A 22,567-nucleotide genomic window follows, 5' to 3' on the forward strand; every position below is an offset into this window, starting at 1 on the left:
CATTACTTCATTATTTCTTCAGCGGTTGCGCAACAGCGCCCCCTGATGTCTGTAGGGGGGATCGAACCGGCCAACATTGTACCTGATCAGTTTGAAGATGGCGGAGGGTGAATTGAACGTGGACAGCCTCATCTCTCGGCTTCTGGAAGGTGAACAATTTCAATACAGTTTCTCATATTACTCAGAGTTAGCTATCTGTGTTCACCGAGCCCGGTGTAGGATTTTCTCTGTAACTACCGCGGCTGCCCCAGAAAACGCAGGAAATATGTTAGCTAGTGTGGCTAACGTCAGCCACTCGTAACGGTGTATCCCCCGGCTAACGCTGCTAACGTTACTGTTAGCTGGACGTGTTTATAAACACTGTCAGCGGTGAACGCCTACATTTCAGTTTTCGCAATAATAGCTACGCGACTTCTGTCAAGTAATTTTATCGTGTCGCGGTCTTTACTTTAGCATGTAATTAACTTTCTGCATGCTGTTTTGTTCTGGATTCTCGATAATATATTGCTCAAATTATGTACGGCTGATATGTGTCGATGAGGAGGGACTGGCATTTTTGTCCTGTTCGTTGTAACATTAAAGTGAGAGCCAGAATCGTGTGTCATGGCTCTAACGTAAATGTCAGGCACCTTTAATTACTATTTGTTCACCTAAAGTATGAACACCGATTTTCACCAGTGCCCTGCCCTTGACATGGTTAAGTTTTGCTGCTGTGATATACTGTCGAGTTTCTTGTGGTGATCTGAGTAATGTTACATTGTTGGGAAGGGCAGTCTTTTGACAGATGGTTAAGTTAAGCTATTAAAAGACTAATACACGGTTAACCTTTACATTTGATACTGGATGTCTTTATCACCACATGGTCATTTGAGCTGAGAGGCATTTGGATTTTCGTGAACTTTTGCAGCTCTCTCCTATCTTTGTTTTAGTGGGCAGGTTGCTGGGATTCAATGCATTCATGCACAATGGGCCCATAATGCGCACACATTCCCCATTAAATGCATGTACTGTTAGTAATGATCAGATGAATAACAAAATACAAACTGAGGTTTCAGAAATACTGTCTTTTTGGCTGACCCTTACAAAAAACGTTCATATCTGCAGTTTAAAGCAGGCCAGTGAACCAGTAGTGAACTATGGGGCCTTCATACATGGGAAATGGAAGGTATTGTTGTCAGAGAGTGAGGACCAAGTTTTGGGTTTGGCAGAGAGGGGGATGTGGGGATTGTGCAAAACAACCTTTTTGTGCTGGCTGTCCACCTGCTCAAGAGAAGGCGGGGAGTTTTGTGCTCCCCTGCGAGATATCCTTTGAGTCAGGCCGGTCCACTAAGGCAGATTCAGCTGTCCTTGGCATACTTTCCACCCGTATCTGTGACTGTTGGAGGGATGAGACACTATGCCAGCATGGAAGTGTGAAGATTTGTTATTTAGTTATTGCCAAAAAAAATCTTGCTGCAGTTGCCCTGTGTTTTTTGCAGATTGATTTTTGTGTTAAACATTTCTAACAAATGGACTGAAAATAAATGCAGAAAAAATTTTAACATTTCTTCATCAATATTCATCCCTCACACTGTGTTTTCCTCAGTACTGGGCTTGGACTGTCGTGACTTGTTGATTGTGTTGCTTGTATCTTGAATAAAAGTTTGACTTGGCTTTAGCATCCTTTACAGGTGGTCAGTTTTTCTCCAATCTAGCTGGTACGAGATGGCAGTTGTGTTTTTTCCTCTAATTTTGTGGCAAGTGACTACACAGGGCTGATTAAATTGGATATCGTCTTTTTATGTAATTGTATCTAATAGGATAACATGAAATTTTATATCCAAAAGGTCAAACATCAATTCCATGGTGACAACATAAGGCTTTACAAAAACACTGTTTTGGATTTTATTCTGCACCATAACTAGCTAACTAACTTAGGAACGAAAGAGGAGTTTGTGACCATATTTCACATTTGGTTAGATACTGAATTGGTGACACTAACACATCTGTGTTGAATAACAAAACTGATTTTAGGCTTCAACACATGCACAGATTTTTGCATATATTTTCTGATGTTCAAGGCCTTGAGACTTTATTTTGCACCCTGACATTACATAATGGCTTACTGTGTGCTTTGCTCTCTGAGACAATTCAGTCTTGAGGAACAGCCAAGTGTCAATGAGAGTGCTTATTCGCTGTAGTTAAAACTTATTGAACATGAGTGCACACACTGTGATTTGGTCTCTGATGGTTGCAAATCCTTGTCATTGCTTCATTTTAGCCTTTGCCCCTCAGTGTTCTTAAGAACGTAATCTCTTTTAAAAGTGCCAGCCTGCACAAGTGAGAACAGTGAAGGGTTCAGTGTTAAAGCCAACCAGGCTAAGCATCCGAGCTGAAGTCACTCGGCTCTGATGAGGCCTGGCTGTTGAGTGAAGGGCCCTACTTTTGCAATTTCATGCTTCACACCATGGATATGAAGCAGTGCAGACACAGTAGATGGACGATAAAGAAAATTGATGGTGTGAAATTGATGGTGCAAAGCAACACTTCATTAAGGTTGGTGCAGACCCAGAATAGTTTTTGGCACTCAGATTTACCATCTGTGAGGATCCATATTCCTCTGGTTCGCTCGCTTCTCTAAGATTTGTTTGGTTTACATGACTAATGAGACACTGACAGTATGGAAGTCTGAGTACAGTGTGTGAGTGGGGTGTATATGCACATGTTTGTGTGCTTATATGTGCATACAGTGCACTAACCTTTAAGGATTGCTCACCGATACATCAGTTAATCCGTCGTCTAACGTGTCATTTTTTAAGGAAACAAAAATAGCAAATAGGAGAAATGTTTAAGTGAACTTCCTCTCCGACTGCCATGCATTTTTCTTTCAATAAGAAAGCCCAGCTATCCTTTACTGTAATCTTCAGTGTGCGTCTCGCTTTAAGGCTTTAAACAAAATGGTTAGTTATTACATAATTCCTCAGCCATGGATTTAGTCATCTCTTTTGTTTCCATCATCAATGGTTTATCTTCGAGCAGTGTTTTTATTTGCTTTCTGTGACGTAAAACTGAAGCGTTAATTTGACTTCAATGAAAGAGTGCCATTCAATTGTCCTTTACTGCATATGAATTAATGTAGTGATAAATATAGTGAGGAGGCACAATTTGTTACGGTGACATCACGCTGTATATCTGTCTATCTATTTATGTGGATTTTCTTGTTTATCTTTAGCACTGACGTCATGTGACTTAATTTGTGCTCTTATATGCGTCCAAATGTGAAATATGTGAAATGCAGACTTTTGAAAGTAGATGAAACTTTAACTTCAGTCTTACGCAAACCACAAGGTACCATAGCAAAAATCTCGCTTTTCTGTTTCCACCTGTGACTGTTTGCAGTTCTTGCTCCTTTTTTTTATCGTTTCATCGTAAGATAAATCTGCACCCGGTGCTGTGGCAGGACGCCAGAAAGTAGGCTTAGGCTAACAGAGCAACTATACAGCCAATAAACCCACACCAGTGCTGAGGGTGTAAGCTGCTCCCATAGTCTCTGCAGTGGCTTTCTTGAGCATGGCTGAGACTAAGCAGCTTTAAGCTAGAAAACCATTACGCCCACAGCTCATCAGATCTTAAGATCGCCCTGTGATTCTGCCATATGTGGGTTTTTTTTTTCCTCTCTTAGGTGAAAAATGATATTTATCATGGTTTCATGCTGATGAACTTCAGGGTGCTGGTGGGCTCCTGATGTTGCTTTAACAGTTGTTGTTGATAGAACTGTGTTTTTTTTCTCCTCACCAGTACGGGGATGTCGCCCGGGGAAGATAGTCCAGATGACAGAGGCAGAGGTGCGAGGCCTCTGCATCAAATCCAGGGAGATCTTCCTCAGCCAGCCCATCCTGCTGGAACTTGAGGCACCTCTGAAGATCTGTGGTCAGTGTTGTAGATTTCTACCTTCGTTTTAGGCCAGCATGTCGTGTTTATTTTTTACTCTTATGCAATTCATAGAACTCACTGTTTCTCTCCTAACATGACTGCGTGGACGTTAAAGATAGATAGGGTAATTGCCTGCATACACACAGGCTGTGTATCGCTGTCTTGCATACGTAAAATGGACAGACGGAAGTGGAGCAAAGGAGAGCACTTTCACAAGTGAGCTCCCTCTTAACAGCTGAAATGCAGCCATGAAAACCATCTCAAGCTGGCTCTTGTGCACTCCCACATTCTTTATCTCATCCCTCCAGTGTAACGCTGCAACTACAAACAACTGTGAGTTGTCTGTTGTATGTGCGCCTTCTTTAAAAAAAAAAAAAAAGTACACACAAGCTCACATGAAGCCTCAGGTCTAATACACACAGTTCATTTGTGGCTGTCCTCATACCAGTTCCCTCTCACACACACATTTACTTTGAGTTTTGTTATGTAGACTTAATGCTCTGTCAGCCTCAGATGGCAGCATTTGCATTGTAAATGGTAAATGGGATAAGTTTAATCTAATTGGATAATCTAATTAGATATTGAGAGACATCATCCACACGTCTGACGTTATAGTGACCTGGATAACTGATTTTCATGCAGTCAGTACTCAGGCACGTTACTCTAAAATATGCATGAGTTTGAGGTGGTGTTATTTGTCACTGTGTGAGGTTTCTTTGTCCCTCTTTTACTTTCTTTGTTTTGCTGCTGAACTTCTATCCCCAGACTGATTACTTTAACCCACGGCTGCAATGGCAGGCTTTCAGAGCACCAATGTTGACTATAAAGACCAAAGAGCGAATACCTTTAATTATTTACAAAGGCCACATGGATCAGTTTCTGCGCTTTCTCTTAATGCCACTGGCACAATTTTGACCAAGCCAGCAGCATGGCCACTGTTTGGCTTTATCAGTCACATTTTCAGGGAAAGATAAAATTGGAATTTTTAAACGCAGTGTTGGTGACAGTAATGACAATCAAACCCTCATTGTGAGGATGTTTTAGACAGTAATTTTGTGACTAAAATAATCTAGACGGATGATAGTTATTAACAGCACCCTGCAATCACAATCCTTTGCAAAATTACCCTGGAGTTGCATGTTAACCATAATAGGACCTTACTGATTCAGAGCAAAATGTAACTGATTTGTGAGCCCGTTGAATTAGCTGTGGAAAGACCACAAACATGCACGCTATGTGTAGGCTGTGTATGTTTCTGGTAGCGTTTATCATAGATTTTCAAACTCTGGGCACAGTTTGGTGTTTGGGCTGAGTCGAATAGAATGCCTTTAATTATTTTGTGACTACAAATACTGGCTTAAAAATAGCTTAAACAGTCCACAGACTGAAGAGAATGAGTTGAAAACATTTTTGGAAGTCTCTTATTTTAAAGCTGATGATACAATTCTAATATAATGGATAAAAGAAATGTGGCTACTTTAGCCACATTTTAGCACAATAGGTTGAATACCCTGAAGTCATTTGTGTTTAAATTGTTTACATACAGCATTGCTTTATTGGGCCTTCAAGTATGTGCACACATTTATCTTTGTTTCCCCCTCTCTCATCTTACTACTTGCTACTTTCAAGTAAAATTTGAACTAAAATACTGCATATATTATTTTTTATATAGTACATATAGTATTTATTTATATCTGCCTATTTTTGCTTTTATCGTGTGTAAAGTGCATCCTTTGTTATTTGAAGATTCTTTTGTGTGTGATTCCATCTAGAACAGCAAAGACGCAGTATATTACTCGTGCAGGTTTGCAGAGGGTTTATTTGTTGAAATGAGCTCCGAGCCGTATTATTCAGTGTTTTTTCAAACCGGCGTTATGGTTTTTTTGTGTGGGTGTTTTTGAATCAGTTGATTATTTGGCTGCACAAGGTCGTGCCAACAGCACACTTGATTCCAGCTTTATTGCTAATGTGCTCTGATGTTGGCAAATTATGTGATGCTGATTATTATTTATTTATTTTTTTGGATGCACAGGAGCGTGTCAGCATGACATATAACATCGATGTAGCACACATGGGAGGTGTACTTGGGGACAGATGAACAAGATGAACTGCTGTGTCATTTTTATGATTGTAGAGTTCTCTTATCACCATTGGTTTCAGATTGTGTTGTCTTCTGAGACAAATCTTGTTCATTTATAACACTGACCTCGGGTTCAGCGCTCTCTTTTTTTCTTTTTTTCAACTTTCAGCCTTTTGCCCTGTTTTTACCCTCTCTGTGCTGCTATTCTTGGACTGTTTTGACACTGCAGAGGCAGTCCTGAGTAAATAATTCACTGTCACCCTACAGTTCCTTGTGATAGGGCAGGCGGGGGTGCTGCCCCATAGAAAGCCAGTTTTTGTGAAGCTCACAAATTCGCATTCAGTCATGCAGTAACTCTTAGTGAAGAGATGAAGATAAACTAACCTGAGGTAACTTCTCTAGAGGCAGACATTTTCACTGATCCAATCTAATGTTGGCTGCTAAGTCCTTCCTGTTTTGAACATGTTTCGCTTTTACACCACGTGTTAAAGAGAAACAAAGAATAAAAACAAAACACAGAAAAAAACAATAATGCTGAGAAACAATGCAATGAAAAGTGTATTACTTTATAATCCATATAATCTGGGTCTTTCTACAGCAGCTTGGCTGAAGTTAGCCCTGCTTTCACAAAGTTCACTCACCCCTAACGTCTGTGCTGAGATTACAGTCTATGCTGCCATGTCTCGGTGTCTGCCATTTTATCCAAATGTGGCTTTGTTCTTGCATTTCATTTCCTTCTCTGTGCAAACTGTACCGTAAATGAGCAAGGCTAATTGTTTATGCCTCATGTCCATTTTGTGTTTTCGTGCAGGCACAAGCAAGAATTACTGCGTGTTGTCCTCTGTATTTACTCCGCCCTCTGTATTTACTCTGTTTCCAGTATGTGTTTTCCAGACTGCCAAAAGTAAAAAAAAAAAAAAAAAAATCTGTCTGTCGAAATCTGTGTTTTCTTGTTTTTATGATTTGATGATGTATTTGTAGCCTTCAGCAGTCTCCAGGTCTGTTCCCAGCTTTGGAAAGCACAGTACACTGCTGTGTTTGCACATAGTCAGAATAATAATGAATTTTGCCTCCTTGGCAGAAATCACTGAAACAGCTGACCCAAATAATAATCCTAAAAAGTACTTAGAAAAATACTAGAATACTTTGATTTGTCTTGCTTGGGTAAAATGCCTGACATACATGTTCCTACTTTTCACCTACCAGCACCTTTTAGTTGTCTGTTGAGAAGTTAAAACTCAAAATAGGAGTTGAAAACTAGCAACTAAAATAACATTTGAAAATGTTAAAAGCTTTCCTGATTCCATACTTACAGCCTGTGACCTGGACTAGTTGCTGGAGCACTGCATTAATACTTCAAGACTTCTTTCATTGAAGTTTTCTTATTATAATATTAATGTAAAGGATTGTGAGGTGGTTACCATCACCAGTACTTGTATCAAAACTCTAGATGGCAAGCTAGGACTGCAAGTCCAGGGCAAAGAAAATGATTGATGGTGAAGCACAACTGGCTCAGCACAACATGAGCACTGAATATAAGATGGAGCTAAACTTCAGACATTCAGAATTGTTCCTTTAATCATTCATTTGCACTCAAAAAAGTGTGTTTTTGCATGCCATCTTAGGACACAGAAAAGAATAAGTATAGGTCTGTAGCCTTAAAGGTTTGGTGCCAGTCGTGGTTTGGGTTTTGGTGCCTAGATCACTGACGGGCATGGGGAAATAGAAAAAAAATCATGCCAGCCACTTTCATGGTATAAAGTTGCAATTTTTGTTGGTCATTTTTATCTCAAGGCCAGACAGCTGCAGAGTCTAACAAGGCCTATTATTTCATTTTAATTTGTATTTGGTGCCATCTTGTAATGAAGCATTGCCTTAAAAAGAGTATGGCACATAAATTTGCTTTCCGTTTAGGTCGCAGTGAAGTCTGTTATTATTGTCCTAGCCTTTCTGGTGAGGTTCTCTGCAGTCATCTGTGTCTGAAGCACTTAGCCCAATTTAGAGCAGCTCTTGAGTTGGTGCAAAAGGATATAAAAGGAAACAGGTCTTGGCTAGGTGATAGAATGGTGATGGAGCACATCACTCCCTGACTGATGTCACAGAGAGACGAGGCTGACCCTGAATCCTGGGAGAGCTATTAAAATTGAAGTTGGCGTGGATGGATAAGTGTATGTGTGTCCTTTATTTTTGTGATTAACCTGGATTGTCAGCATTCTCTCCCTCTGTAGCTCATTTCCCAGGGGCCATGGCATCGATCTGGTGGCAGTTGTAATTGTTCATTTTGTGTGTGTGTGTGTGTGTCCTTGGACTTGCTGCTGTAGTCCCAGTAAAGCATGGACACAGTCATATATATACCCACCAACCTGCATGTCTGGCTGTGTTCTGAAAATCAAAATGGATTCAGAGAAATGATAGTTGATGTTTGTGTATGTGTGCATAAGTGTGCAAAAGTAGTTGATTTTTGCTTCATCTTCATCCCCAGTGTTTTTAATGATTTTGTTTCCTTTTTCCCCCAAACTTTCCTCAGTACATTTCATTGTTTTCCTCTCTGTGTAGCTTCCTTCTGCAAGAATTTTAAATGATGCAGCTGCCTGTCCTTGTGGCTTCACTTACAGTAAACAGTCATACTAACATCTGGTCTCCCCTTTTGCCTCTCATCTCCCCCACCCCTTTTTTTTAGGTGATATCCATGGGCAGTACACAGATCTGCTGAGGCTGTTTGAGTATGGTGGCTTCCCTCCAGAGGCAAACTACCTTTTCCTGGGTGACTACGTGGACAGAGGCAAACAGTCCCTGGAAACCATCTGCCTTCTGCTGGCCTACAAGATCAAATACCCAGAAAACTTTTTCCTGCTCAGGGGCAACCATGAGTGTGCTTCCATCAACCGCATCTACGGCTTCTATGATGAGTGTGAGTAGAAATGAACTCACCCTGTGTGCACGTACACACAAACAGCCCTGAAGCACATGTATCTAGTTTGGTTTTTAACTACACGTGTTGATGTGTACCACCAGGCAAGCGCAGGTTCAACATTAAGTTGTGGAAAACCTTCACTGACTGCTTTAACTGCCTCCCCATTGCTGCTATCATTGATGAGAAGATCTTCTGCTGCCATGGAGGTAAGAGAGCTATTGACATGCATTTCCTGCCTGCGTCTCTAATGTGGACTGGAACTTTTTAAACGCTCTTGTTCGTAATATATTCATAGCAACCCCAGTCAAAATGAGCTTATTTTCTATTTCAGGCCTATCGCCTGATTTGCAGTCAATGGAGCAGATTCGCAGGATCATGAGGCCAACAGATGTGCCTGATACAGGTACAGTGTGTGCGTGCTCATACTTGATATTGAACATGTTCACCTTCTTTGAATTTCTCCCTGGAATTTCAAGTTTACTTTAAATGACAACACCGAGCCTCTCCCCCTCCTCTCTCTCACTCTCTCTCTCTCTCTCTCTCTCTCCCCCTCCTCTCTCTCTTCCTGAACAAATGTAGAACAAACTTCTGTCGTATCAGCAATGTCATCTTGATCTTTAGCACAGCTGACTGTCCACACTCTCCCTTCAGCTCTCTGCTGATTTTTTTTGTCCTCTCTCCTCTTTGTGTGTGTATGTATGTGTGTGTGTGTCTTTCAGGTCTACTGTGTGACCTGCTGTGGTCTGACCCAGATAAAGATGTTCAAGGCTGGGGAGAGAACGACCGCGGGGTCTCCTTCACCTTTGGGGCGGACGTGGTCAGCAAGTTCCTAAACCGCCATGATCTGGACCTCATCTGCAGAGCCCACCAGGTGATTATGAAGAGAATGAAGACAGAGAGTCTGAGACTTTAAACTGGTTGGCCATGCACATGATGGCTGGCCTCTCTTAGTTTGTGTGTTTTTGGTACAAGTAATACTGTGGCCCATGCAAAGACACAGACGCCTGTGCTAAACCACATTAATAGACCTTGTGTATCACTTTGGTTTCTCGCTCTTATTTTATATCTTTTTTTCCCCCAAACATAATTTATTATAATTTTATTTAGCACTCAGCTGTTATCTATTATTGGCTGAAGTAAAATTGTATGAAACAGAATGAGAAACTGTTTGCATTTGAGACACTGACAACAGATTTATTTACCTGATCAGTGTATTACTTTTCTGTTAATTGATTGAACGACTGAACGACTAGCGGTTGTTATCCTTAAATTGGCCATGACTATTTCTGCTCTGTTGGCCATTTCATATTGATTCAGGTGTAGGTGGTTTTTGTACACTCAACCTCGAGAGCATTGTGGGTTTCTGAAACGAGCCGAAGATCTGTTTCTTGGTATTGATCGCTGTAGGCGGTGGAATAACGTCACGTGTCTTCTAACAGGTTGTGGAGGATGGATATGAGTTCTTTGCCAAACGCCAACTGGTCACACTTTTCTCCGCTCCAAACTACTGCGGGGAGTTTGACAACGCGGGTGGCATGATGAGCGTTGACGAATCCCTCATGTGCTCCTTCCAGGTAGTGTAAAAACTAAAAAGGACACATTCTTGCTAATCCCATTTGTCCTAACATGCTGTCTCAGAAACGCTCACATGTGCGTCTTCTCTCTGTCTCTCTCTGTGTTTGTGTCTCATTATTTAATAAAGATCCTAAAGCCCTCAGAGAAAAAGGCCAAGTACCAGTATGGTGGTGTAAATTCTGGTCGGCCCGTCACCCCGCCCCGCACTGCCCAAGCCCCCAAGAAGAGGTGAACGTGCAACTTCGTGGCTCCTCCCCTCTCCTTCTCACCTCGTCTGTTCCTGCTCTGCCGTCATGGCAACCCCTGTAACTCCCCTGTATAGTAAAGATACAGGGCTTATCTAATTGCCCAAATCTTTCCCCTCTCTCTTCCCTGCTCCCCCACTCCCTCCCCGACTCCACTGACAGCTCTTTTCTTAATGTGTACGTGTACATAAATTTGCTGTGACCGATCTGTTTTTTTTTTGTTTGTTTGTTTGTTTTGCCTGTTTGTTGGTAATTTTGATATTATTAACAGATAATCTTTTTTTGTGGTTTTTCTTCCACTGCCATTTGAGGTTTTCTGAGGTTCTGTGTCATGAAAGGAAACGCCTTCTCTGCACACAGGGGCAAAGTGACAGAGTTTGACAAAATTCTCGTTGAGTTTAGCAAAGACACAGTAGACATTCAACATTGTTTTGCCTCGACCTCTCAAAATGTGGAGAGAATCTTTCCAATGTATTTCAGTGAGACCGAGGTTTCCGTGCAATGCAAAAGTCCATAAAGACAAATAGCATTTCTTGTATTCCACTTCAGCAGTTGAAACGCATTATAGCATGTGCGGTGAACTTGCGGTTGCTGTGCACATTCAATTCAGTTTATTTATATAGCGCCAATTCACAACAAAAGTTATCTCATGACACTTTCCAATTAGAGCAGGTCTAGACCAAACTCTTTAATTAAATTGTAAAATAGAGAGAGCCCAACATTCCCCCTTGAGCAAGCACTTGGCGACAGTGGCGAGGAAAAACTGCCTTTTAGAAGGCAGAAACCTCGGAGCAGACCCCGGCTCAAGATGGGCGGCCATCTGCCTTGACCGGTTGGGTTGAGAGAGAGAGAGAGAGAGAGAGAGAGAGAGAGAGAGAGAGAGCAGGAGAGCGACAGAGAGAGCAAGGGAGAGAGGCAGAGGGGGTGGGGCGTGAGAGAAGGAGCACACAAGCAGAGATGCATAGCAGCAGTAATAATACCAGAAGTATCGAAATGTAGATAATGATAATGACAATGAAGTATACAGAAGGTATTATGGTGATTTTGATAACAATGGTAGTGACAATAATGGTAGTAGCTGTACTGAGTCTTAACAGATTTAAATCAGATTATGACTAAACAGTAGTAATTGCAGTAGGTTTTGAGCAGGACGACAGCAGGACCGCAGCAGGAGGTCCAGTCATGATCGCTAGGAATCTGCGGGACAAGAAAGCACAGGGACTCCAGGGAAGAAGTTGAGTTAGTAATATGCATTAATGGGACATGAATGTGTGCAGAAGGAGAGGGAGAGGAAGAAAGAGCTCAGTGCGTCATGGGAGGGCCCCCGGCAGTCTAAGCCTATAGCAGCATAACTAGGGGCCGGCCTAGGCCAGCCCTAACTATAAGCTTTATCAAAGAGGAAAGTTTTTAGTCTACTTTTAAATATAGAGAGGGTGTCCGCCTCCCGGACCGAAACCGGAAGATGGTTCCATAGCAGAGGAGCTTGATAACTAAAGGCTCTGGTTCCCAGTCTACTTTTGAGGACTCTAGGAACCACAAGTAGCCCTGCATTTTGGGAACGCAAAGTTCTGGTGGGATAATAGGGTACTATTAACTCTTTAAGATAGGATGGTGCCTGACCGTTCAGGGCTTTATAAGTGAGGAGGAGAATTTTAAAATCTATCCTGAATTTTACAGGTAGCCAATGTAGAGAAGCCAGAACAGGAGAAATATGGTCTCTCATGCTGGTTCTTGTCAGTAGTCGTGCTGCAGCGTTCTGGATTAGCTGGAGAGTCTTTATGGATTTACTGGGGCAGCCTGATAGAAGGGAGTTACAGTAATCCAGTCTAGATGTAATGAATGCATGGACTAATTTTTCTGCATCTTTCTGACTCAGGATGTGCCTAATCTTTGCGATATTTCGGAGGTGAAAGAATGCAGTCTTTGAAATATTTGCAATGTGCGAGTTAAAGGACATGTCCTGGTCAAAGATAACTCCTAGATTTCTTACAGTGGAGCTTGAGGCCACGGCTAAGCCATCTATCAATGCAATATCACTGCATAAGTTATTTCTAAGGTGTTCGGGGCCCAGAACAATAACTTCGGTTTTGTCTGAATTGAGAAGTAGGAAGTTGCTGGTCATCCAGGTTTTTATGTCTTTAAGACATGCCTGAAGCTTGACTAGCTGATTTGTTTCATCTGGTTTCATTGATAAGTACAATTGCGTGTCATCCGCATAACAATGAAAATGTATGGAGTGTTTCCTAATAATATCACCAATGGGGAGCATATACAGGCTGAATAATATTGGCCCAAGGACAGAACCTTGGGGAACTCCATGACTAACTTTTGAGAGTGTGGACGATGTATCATGAACATGAACAAATTGAAATCGCTCTGATAAATAAGACTGAAACCAGCTTAATGCAGTTCCTTTGATGCCAATTAGGTGTTCCAATCTGTGCAGTAATATAGAGTGGTCAATGGTGTCAAATGCAGCACTAAGGTCTAACAGTACAAGGACAGAGATAAATCCCTTGTCTGATGCCAGGAGGAGGTCATTTGTGACTTTGACCAATGCTGTTTCTGTGCTATGATGAGCTCTAAAGCCAGATTGAAAAGTTTCAAATAAGTTATTATTTTGAAGAAAGTCATATAACTGATTGGCGACTGTTCTTTCAAGGATCTTGGAAAGAAATGGAAGGTTAGATATTGGTCTATAGTTGCTTAAAACCTCTGGATCAAGTGTGTGTTTTTTAAGGAGAGGTTTGACTACAGCTATTTTAAAGGACTGGGGTACATGGCCTGTTATCAGGGACAGATTGATCATGTCTAATAGACAGGTGCTAAGTAAGGGTAAAGCTTCTTTGAGAAGTTTGGTAGGGATGGGGTCTAAGAGGCATGTTGTTGGCTTGGATGAATATATGAGTGAGTATAGCTGATGGGGATCGATAGGTGAAAAGCAGTCAAGATGAATATCTGTTTCTACTGTTGGTTCTAAGACACTAATGTTTGATGTTACATCAGGATCAGCTGAGGTCAGTAGGTGCTGAATTTTGTCTCTAATGTTTAAGATCTTGTCGTTAAAAAAGGTTATGAAGTCATCGCTGCTAAGGGTCACAGGGATACAAGGCTCGATAGCACTGTGGTTCTCTGTCAGCCTGGCTACAGTGCTGAAGAGAAACCTGGGATTATGCTTGTTATCCTCAATTAATTTGGAGTAATAGGCTGCTCTGGCAGTTCGTAGGGCCTTCCTATATGATCTAAGACTGTCTTGCCAGATTGAGCGAGATTCAATAAGTTTGGAGGAACGCCATTTCCTCTCAAGTTTTTGCACATTTTGTTTTAATTTGCGAACCTCTGTATTATACCAGGGTGCAAGTTTCTTTTGCTTTATGAGTTTCTTTTTTAGCGGAGCAACAGAGTCTAGAGTTGTCCTTAGTAAACTTGCAGCACTGTTCACGAAATGGTCGATTTCAGAGGGATTATTATATTGTTCACTCATATGGGGACATGATACTGAAGTTAATGACAATAGAACTGTTTCTTTAAATTTAGCCACAGCACTATCAGACAGGTATCTAGTGTAGGAGTTTTTTCTTGGTGGTATGAAGTCAAATAGTATAAATTCAAAAGTTATTAAACAATGGTCAGACAGAAGAGGATTTTGTTCAGAGACAGTTAAATGTTCTACATCTATACCATATGTCAAAACAAGGTCAAGAGTGTGATTGAAGCAATGAGTGGGTTCATGTACACACTGACAGAAGCCAATTGAATCTAAGAGAGAGATAAATGCTGCGCGAAGGCTATCATTACTATCGTCCACGTGGATGTTGAAATCACCCATAATAATAACTTTATTAGTTTTAAGGACCAGACTCGATAGGAACTCTGGAAATTCCAGTAAAAATTCAGAGTATGGGCCAGGAGCGCGGTACACTACAACAATAAAAATTGGTTGTATTGTTTTCCAGGTAGGGTGTGAGAGAGTAAGAATAAGGCTTTCAAATGAATGGTAGTTGACTTTGGGCTTTGGACTAAATGATAGATTTGGGTCAAAAATGGCGGCAACTCCACCTCCTCGGCCGGTGTCTCGAGGAATCTGAGTATTAATATGACTTTGGGGAGTGGATTCATTTAAACTGGCATATTCTTCTGGCCGAAGCCAGGTTTCGGTTAAGCAAAATAAATCTATATTATTGTCCAATATTAACTCATTCACTAGTACAGCTTTAGATGAGAGAGATCTAATATTTAACAGTCCACATTTAATTCTCCTATCAGTTGTAGCTGTGGAGGTGTTGATCTTTATTAGATTTTTATGTATAACTCCTCTTTTTGAATTTGGTTCAATTAATTTAAGTGGTCGGGGGACAGACACAGTCTCTATGGGATATTGGGTGGGTAACTGTAATGGAAGCGCAGAGAGGCGTGTAGGACTGCAACTCTGCCTCCTGGTCTCAACTCTGGGTTGTCAGGGTTTTGGTTTAATAAGAAACTCAGTCAGATTTCTAGATAAGAGAGCTGCTCCATCCAAAGTGGGATGAATGCCGTCTCTCCTAATGAGACCAGGTCTTCCCCAAAATGTCTGCCAATTATCTACAAAGCCCACATTGTTTGCTGGACACCACCTCGACAGCCAGCGATTGAATGATGACATGCGGCTAAACATATCATCACTGGTCAGATTGCACACATGTTGTGTATTTAACCACTGAACAAGTGCATCTCCCCATGAGTAGCAAAGAATGTGAGGAGACCGGTGTGAATGAAATGTAGAGGCTAAATCAGAAGCTGCTGCCACTGAATACTCTTAACCCTCTGGGCTTCGATTCCTCCACTCCGTTATGGCTCCCTGTGGCTCAACTCCGCACCCACACAAAAACATGCCGCTTTGCACACAGAGCTGGTATTGACTTTTTCCTGGGTCTGTTTATTATTTGTTCCCATTTAGATAATTTACCCCAAATGGTCCTTCTGATTTATAGAAAATGATGCCGAGGCAAACAAACAAACAAACATTGGCATTCAAGTAATATAAGTCACTAAGTTCAGTGTTTTACCTGCAGACATACTGGATGAATGGTGCATTGAAAGTGCTTTAAAAAAGTCTTTGTATGAAGATGCAGATGAAGATAGAAAATATCAAATAGCACTGGTTGCAATTTTGCAAGTGTCTAACTTACCTAAATAAGCCTGTGCAGTGTGAAATAATCAAATAAAAAGCAAGCTTCACAATTGGTTTAATTAATTAATAGCGGTGTGTTTACAGAGCACACGATAAACAAACATAATGAATAAAGTTTCCTTTTGGAAGCTTTTAAAATAAAATGCCAGCTATCCTTCCTCCACATCACTCAAGCTGCTGGTACAGAGTAAGAAAACAGGTGGAGTCAGGAGTGGGTGGCAGCACCAGGCCATTTTGCTATGTGATAATGATGCCACCTGGTGTATAAATGCAGTAGTAAAATACAAAGTAGTACAAATCAGATGTTGTGAATTTTAAACAGCTCAGGATGGGCTGGTCATTACATTGCCAGTACAAAATGTGTTATTTACCATGAGGAGGTACTTCTGTCTGACTGACCAGCAACTAGCCTGGCCTGCAGTTAACTTCAGTCTACTGCAAATCAGATGTAGTTGACCCTTTGTGGAAAACTGTTGCCTCTTTTCCTTTCCTTTTTCTTTTTTTTTTTTTTGCTCTTTGTGGTATTATTCTTTCTGTTGTATTTCTATGTTCTCTATTCATATTGTTTACTTTTTATTCACTTAATTTATTTCCTAATAATAATAATAAGAAAACAATGAGGTGTTACCAAATGCTGTTTTGCAATTTGTACAAGTTTGTTTGAAAGTCTATAAATTCAATTAAAATTGATGGAAACCAAAATTGTCGTCAGCTGTTTTCACCAGTGTCTCTTCTCTGTTTTCTGCACTTTGTCCCAAAATGGCAAAAAGACTTCACACTCTTCTACAAGCTATAAGAAGAAAGGACCTACACAGGTGAAATGACATTTATTTAAATTGTGCAATTTGTACATAGCTAAAAAAAGGTTATACTAATGTAGAAGGGAGCGGAGCTTATTGAAAAGCAAAGGAATTTTACATTCTTATTCCACAAGACCAGAGTCAGGAGAAGAAGATGTGGAGCTCCTGGGTGGAGATCAGACAAGATCCAGGCAAAGACAATCCACAGCATCTCCTCTAGACAGAGGAGAGTGTAGTAGATGATGTTGCTCTGTGAGCTGACTGTGGAGCTGGCCTGAAGACAGTTCAGAATTGAAAAAATTACATTATATGTATTTTTGATTCCTCCACATCATGAAATGTGTTGGTTTTGGTCACATGTGAAATAATAGTCTTTGTTACCAAACCTGTACATCCACTCCATCAGCCATCATCATATCATCACTGTCGTCAGACGTCAAGGGGTCAGGAGTCTGATGAGAGACGGTCCTTCTTTTCCTGTTTCTGTACCAAGAAGACCTTTGTGGCCGTGCTTCTTTCATTGCCAGTGTGAGAACTGTGGGATCTTATAAACAAATATTAAAACAAATCAAAACAAGCTTATTGGCATGATTGGTGAGGTTACATTATTATAGTGAAAACTAAATTATTAATTAATTATTATAATTATTAATTATTAATAATTATTATTTAATTAATAAACAAGAAAACTAAGTAAATGGCTAAATATTTTTAACAGTAAAATCATTCAGAACATTTTAACGCTGACAGAGTAATCAAAAAACCCAGAGAAGGAGGAGACTTTCTCAGTTTGCACTTACCGTGTACACAGATCGTGCCTGATGGGTGGAGATGATCACCACGTTTTTTGTTTTGTTTTTTTTTTCTTCAGTTTTTAATGATAACAAACACCGGAAAATAAACTTAGGGCCACTTGAAATGCTTTCCTTTGAAACAGGACTGTTATTCAGTGATATAAAAATATATATACAGTGATGGAAAGTAACCAAGTGTTGCATAAGTAAGTATGTAAGTAAAGCACAATTTTGAGTTCATAATAATACTCTGCATTTTGGAAGGCAATATTATACTCTTTACTCCTCTACATCTATTTCCCAAATGGTTTATGGGTACTTTGCAGATTCAACACATTACTACAAAATAAATGTCAAACATTTTACATCATTACATTTTTCATCGATTTATCGGCCCTCTCAGTGAGGATTGTTTGTGTAGTACACCTTCCCAAGCGAATGAGGGCGACATTATCGCTGGGATTCCTTTAAACAGCGCCTTTAACCGTTGTTGACTGGACAGGACGCAGCGCGTAACATCAGCTTCCTATATGACGTGGATAGATCGCAGGCATAATGGCAGCCTAAGGCGAATGCGCATTGGCAGATGATCTACAGATCTGCGACGTTTTCCAGGACCAGCTGCTGAACCAGAAGTACAGGTTATGTCCCATCTTTTGCATCTCATGCAACAAAAATAATTTATCAAGAGTAACGGACGCTGCTACGAAGGACATGTTTAATATTAGACATTGTGTTTTAAAATACCTTGCTTTGATACGGAGAAGTGTGAGTTATTTGGGGGGATAAGATTGTGTCACCCTTGTTGTTCTTGTCAGCCACTGACAAGTCCAAAGTTCGTCAGTGCAGGTAGGCTTGAATAAGACAACGCTGTTAGCTCCTCTGTTGTGTCTTTAGGCTTCGCTAAACGATAGTCGCTAGCTAACAGCTAAATGTGCTATAGAACAGTGAGCTTATTGTAACCGCGTGTAACTGGATATCTGACAGGACTTCCGCATCTTGTTCTGTCATTTGAAACACTGTCAAACTCGAGATCTGTCTTGGCTTTCTGCGGCCCGAAAGGATACTCGATATCTGATTTAACGTTTCGGTCATCATTCAAACAAAGCTGCCAAACATATGACATATGAATATGAATATGAATGCAACCTATTCAGTATGAGAAATTGCTGCTTTTCTTTGCCTTGTACGTTGTAGTGAACTGAACTGCAGCTGCAGGAATTCGTCTATTAATCGTTCAAAATCGTAAATGAATCGGAAACTCTTGTTGGTTGTCGACTAATTTGATTTATTTAAGTTAAGTTTGTTAACTGTGAGTTCTTGCTGCTCAGCTTTGGGGTTTATTTGTTAGACAAAATGAGACATTTGGCACAAGTTATCACCTTAGATTCTAAAAACTTGTAATGGGTGTATTTTTACAGTTTTCAGTTTTTTGTTGCTAAAATTGATTCTGATTAATAAAGTAATCATTAATTTCAGCCCCAAACTGAAAATCTTTGCTTTGGACCGTTGGTAACACAAACAGGGAATTTGAAGACATCACTTATGGACCAAGTGATTAGCTGACTAATCAAGAAAATAACCAAGACATGACTGTTAGCTACAGCCCTAATGTTCTTAAATCTCTCGTTTCCTCAGATCTCCAGGCTGAACAAAAACTTTCTGTCCATGCTCCAATGGCGTGTTGTTCAGCAACAGCCCTTCACTGCTGTCTCAACAATGAAAAGTGGATAGCTTCAACCACTGACTGAAGAATGGCAAGGTTTAGGCGCAAATCTTGCATCACATTAATTGCCTTGGTGTTGCTTGTGCTCATAATAACAGTGATCTTGAAGGCGCTAACTCCGGAGGACTCTACTTTCAGCAGCCCTGTGGGTGTTGAGCTGTTCCTGGACAGAAACGATGAGACGCATAGAGAAAGCAACAATAAACCTGACCAGATCAAAATGAATGACTCCACTAAGTCAGAGAAAGACACGGAACTGGAAGCTACACTGAGGAAGTTCCCTCCTCCAAATTACTATCTACATGCCTTCTACTATTTGTGGTATGGGAACCCCAAGTTTGATGGCAAATACATCCACTGGGACCACCCACAACTGCCGCACTGGGACTTTAAGGTGGCTCAGGGGTATCCACAGGGGCGACACAGCCCACCTGATGACATCGGGTCCAACTTCTACCCCTCTTTAGGGGCTTACAGTTCCAAGGATCCCTCTGTTATAGAAGCACATATGCAGCAGCTGCGTACAGCAGCCATTGGTAAGACAGAAATGAACCCAAACCTAATCCCACAACTGGACATTCAATATTGTCACTTCACTTGACTTTTTTCAAGGAAACCATTTATTTATTGATGATGGTGATGCTGTGATGTTATGATTGTCCAGGGCCAAATTGTTCAAATCTCAGGAGGTCTAGGGAATACTGACCTTGTTAATTCACATTAAATACAGTTTCTTCATCTTCATCAACACCGTTATAAAATTAAGGGTACATTGACTCAGTGTTGGGCTGTCCTCATGTTACCTTACATATAAATGATTGGTGAAAAAATATTGAAGAATTGTCATATACCCTGAGCTGAGCTGTCAGAATCTGTATATAACAATTTGTTAAATGCCACACACCATATAAAATCCCCTAAAATTCCTCATGTGGTAAATAATCAAACTGCTGGACACAGCTAACTGTTATGTCTGTGATACTTCTGCCTACAGCACAAAACAAAAACTTAATTGGCCAATTTTGTTTTGCCAATTTTCATTATTGTTGTTTCCTATGGTTATGCTGTATATGCTGAAAAACAATAATATCGAGGTACTGCCCAGTCCTATAATGATACATAAGATAATTAAAAGGTTCTTATATTTAGATTATGTGGCCTTTAATGTCAATAACTTATGAGTTTGGAAAAATAGGACATTTAAAATTATTATCACTGCAATAGAGTGATACAGAGTGACTAATCTATTATATTTATATGCAATTATCTGAGTGTTTTTCATCTTTCTAACTGTTCATTCTCAGGTGTAATTGCTGTTTCCTGGTACCCTCCTAACATGAAGGATGAAAATGGCGACATGATGGATGACATTGTGCCTTTGCTGCTGGAAGTTGCAAATAAATACCACATTAAGGTCTGTATGAAGATATGAGTGAGTTTAGTGGGGTTTTGTTTTGTTTATAGCAGCAGACTAAATGCTTGACATATAGATTCGCTAATAATCTGAAAATTTAGAATCAAATTAACAAAAAGTATGTTCATAAGAACATTTCATGTTGTTATTGAAAGTGTTTGTTGTCTTTTTTTTTTCATGCTGCTATTGTTTACGTGTTTACAGGTAGCATTTCACATTGAACCATACAAAGGAAGAGATGAAGTCAACATGTTCACTAATGTCAAATACATCATTGAGAAGTGAGTAGCGTAGTGTTGTCAGCACCATGATCTTACTTTCTATCAGTCATCACGTCCACTCTCGTGACATTTTCCTTTTTCCTGATGTTTATCGTGTGCCATATGCCTCCTCTTCTCAGGTACGGTGAGCACCCCGCTTTCTTCAAGTACCGGACAAACACCGGCAAGCTTCTTCCACTCTTCTATGTGTATGACTCATATCTGCTTAACTCAGAGCAGTGGGCCAAACTGCTAAAACACACAGAGAGCAACAGCATCAGGGATACTCCTTATGACGCCATCTTCATTGCCCTTCTGGTTGAGGAGAAACACAAGAGGGATATCCTGACTGCAGGTTTTGATGGTGTGTACACCTACTTTGCTACTAATGGTTTTTCTTACGGGTCCACCCAGCGGAACTGGGAATCAATTAAAGCTTTCTGCGAGGATAACAATCTGATGTTCATCCCAAGCGTCGGCCCGGGCTATATTGACACAAGCGTCCGACCCTGGAACTTCCAAAACACTCGAAACCGAATCAACGGCAAATACTATGAAAACTCGCTGAGCGCCGCACTAGAAGCCAGGCCTGATTTTATTTCTATTACATCGTTTAATGAATGGCACGAGGGGACTCAGATTGAAATGGCAGTTCCCAAAACGAGCCAGACTGTGTATCTGGACTACCTGCCCAATAAACCTGCCATCTACCTTGAGATAACTCGCAAGTGGGCTGCGATATTTGGTGGCGAGCGACGAAAATGGCAGGAATGATCTGACCAAGAGCCATAGTGGACATGTATTCGTGGATGTACAAAATAATTACATGAAGGCTAAGTGAAGTCCTAGTTGCAGAATGCACAACAAAATACACACGATGAAAAACTGTGTGAGAACAGATAAATTATTTGCAAAGCCACGGACAAATGATTATCTTAATTTTGGCTGCAGTGATGTATGTGATGTTTTTACATTTGGGGGAATTACTGCGTCAGGTATAACATGCAGGGTTTTTCCTTAAAAATATTGTACATACTCATACAAAAACAATCCCTCTCACTAATCACTTAAGACTCACTAGAAGTGTCTGGCTGTGTCTGTATAAGCAGCAGAGATGCTGTCCTCTGCCTGCCTTTTCTTCTTTTCTTATTTTGCCTGTCCTGGAAGTTCCTGACTGTCAGCAACTCTAGAGGAAGATTGTTTTGGGTTAATGGCTATTTGACGACCTGAGAATGAAACTCAATAATGGACCATCTCTCTCGAGAATCTCTTAATAGTGCGTTTACAAACAGCAGCCATCAAATCCTGCTTTGTATGCTTTTAATTTAACTGATGTCTTATTACTTCTTGTTTACACAGCCTTGTACATTTTTGGATTCATAGCACAATAAGCATGTTTTCTCTCCAGCTGAGTATGTGCATTGGCATGATTCGCCGTCCTGTAATCTGTGACTATATTAAACCTCAATGGAAATTAATAAAAAGTGCACCCTGGGAAGGAAGGAAGGAAAGAAAGATGCAAATAAACAAAGCAATCTGCCGGTGCAAAGCTGTCGCCTCACTCTGCTTCCAACTCCGCCTCAGCCCAAAAACATAACAAGGAAAAGCGTGACATAGATCTTGATATTTGAAAGACATGTCAGCCTAAAATCTGAGATGAGTCATAGCGGTGACAGC

General features: G+C 40.6%; 2 protein-coding genes and 1 long non-coding RNA gene across 6 annotated transcripts; 2 read left to right on the forward strand and 1 right to left on the reverse strand.

The window, feature by feature from the left end:
- The first annotated feature begins 35 nt into the window (after nucleotides 1-35).
- LOC124072169 (serine/threonine-protein phosphatase PP1-beta catalytic subunit-like) lies at nucleotides 36-11,321 on the forward strand. The gene is made up of 8 exons (XM_046413386.1): nucleotides 36-149; nucleotides 3,778-3,909; nucleotides 8,673-8,903; nucleotides 9,008-9,112; nucleotides 9,238-9,309; nucleotides 9,626-9,777; nucleotides 10,346-10,480; nucleotides 10,609-11,321. The coding sequence occupies exons 1-8, from the start codon at nucleotides 98-100 to the stop codon at nucleotides 10,711-10,713; spliced, it is 984 nt and encodes a 327-aa protein (XP_046269342.1). The 5' UTR covers nucleotides 36-97; the 3' UTR covers nucleotides 10,714-11,321.
- A 5,053-nt stretch (nucleotides 11,322-16,374) lies between these two features.
- LOC124072172 lies at nucleotides 16,375-17,637 on the reverse strand. The gene is made up of 2 exons (XR_006845461.1): nucleotides 17,497-17,637; nucleotides 16,375-17,240 (listed from the first exon to the last, which is right to left on the reverse strand). It is a non-coding gene; the product is annotated as an uncharacterized LOC124072172 (long non-coding RNA).
- A 347-nt stretch (nucleotides 17,638-17,984) lies between these two features.
- manea (mannosidase, endo-alpha) lies at nucleotides 17,985-22,439 on the forward strand. 4 transcript variants are annotated; one of them, XM_046413307.1, is made up of 6 exons: nucleotides 17,985-18,131; nucleotides 19,129-19,252; nucleotides 19,355-19,752; nucleotides 20,521-20,630; nucleotides 20,835-20,911; nucleotides 21,031-22,439. In XM_046413307.1, the coding sequence occupies exons 2-6, from the start codon at nucleotides 19,245-19,247 to the stop codon at nucleotides 21,662-21,664; spliced, it is 1,227 nt and encodes a 408-aa protein (XP_046269263.1). In that variant the 5' UTR covers nucleotides 17,985-18,131; nucleotides 19,129-19,244; the 3' UTR covers nucleotides 21,665-22,439. The 4 variants fall into 4 exon arrangements, with proteins under 4 accessions (XP_046269263.1, XP_046269261.1, XP_046269262.1 ...); XM_046413306.1 differs by lacking the exon at nucleotides 17,985-18,131 and adding an exon at nucleotides 18,138-18,339; XM_046413305.1 differs by having other exon boundaries at nucleotides 17,986-18,131; nucleotides 19,129-19,752.
- The last annotated feature ends 128 nt before the right edge of the window (nucleotides 22,440-22,567 follow it).

This window comes from Scatophagus argus, chromosome 15 (genome assembly GCF_020382885.2).
Source record: "Scatophagus argus isolate fScaArg1 chromosome 15, fScaArg1.pri, whole genome shotgun sequence".
NCBI lineage: Eukaryota > Metazoa > Chordata > Actinopteri > Scatophagidae > Scatophagus > Scatophagus argus.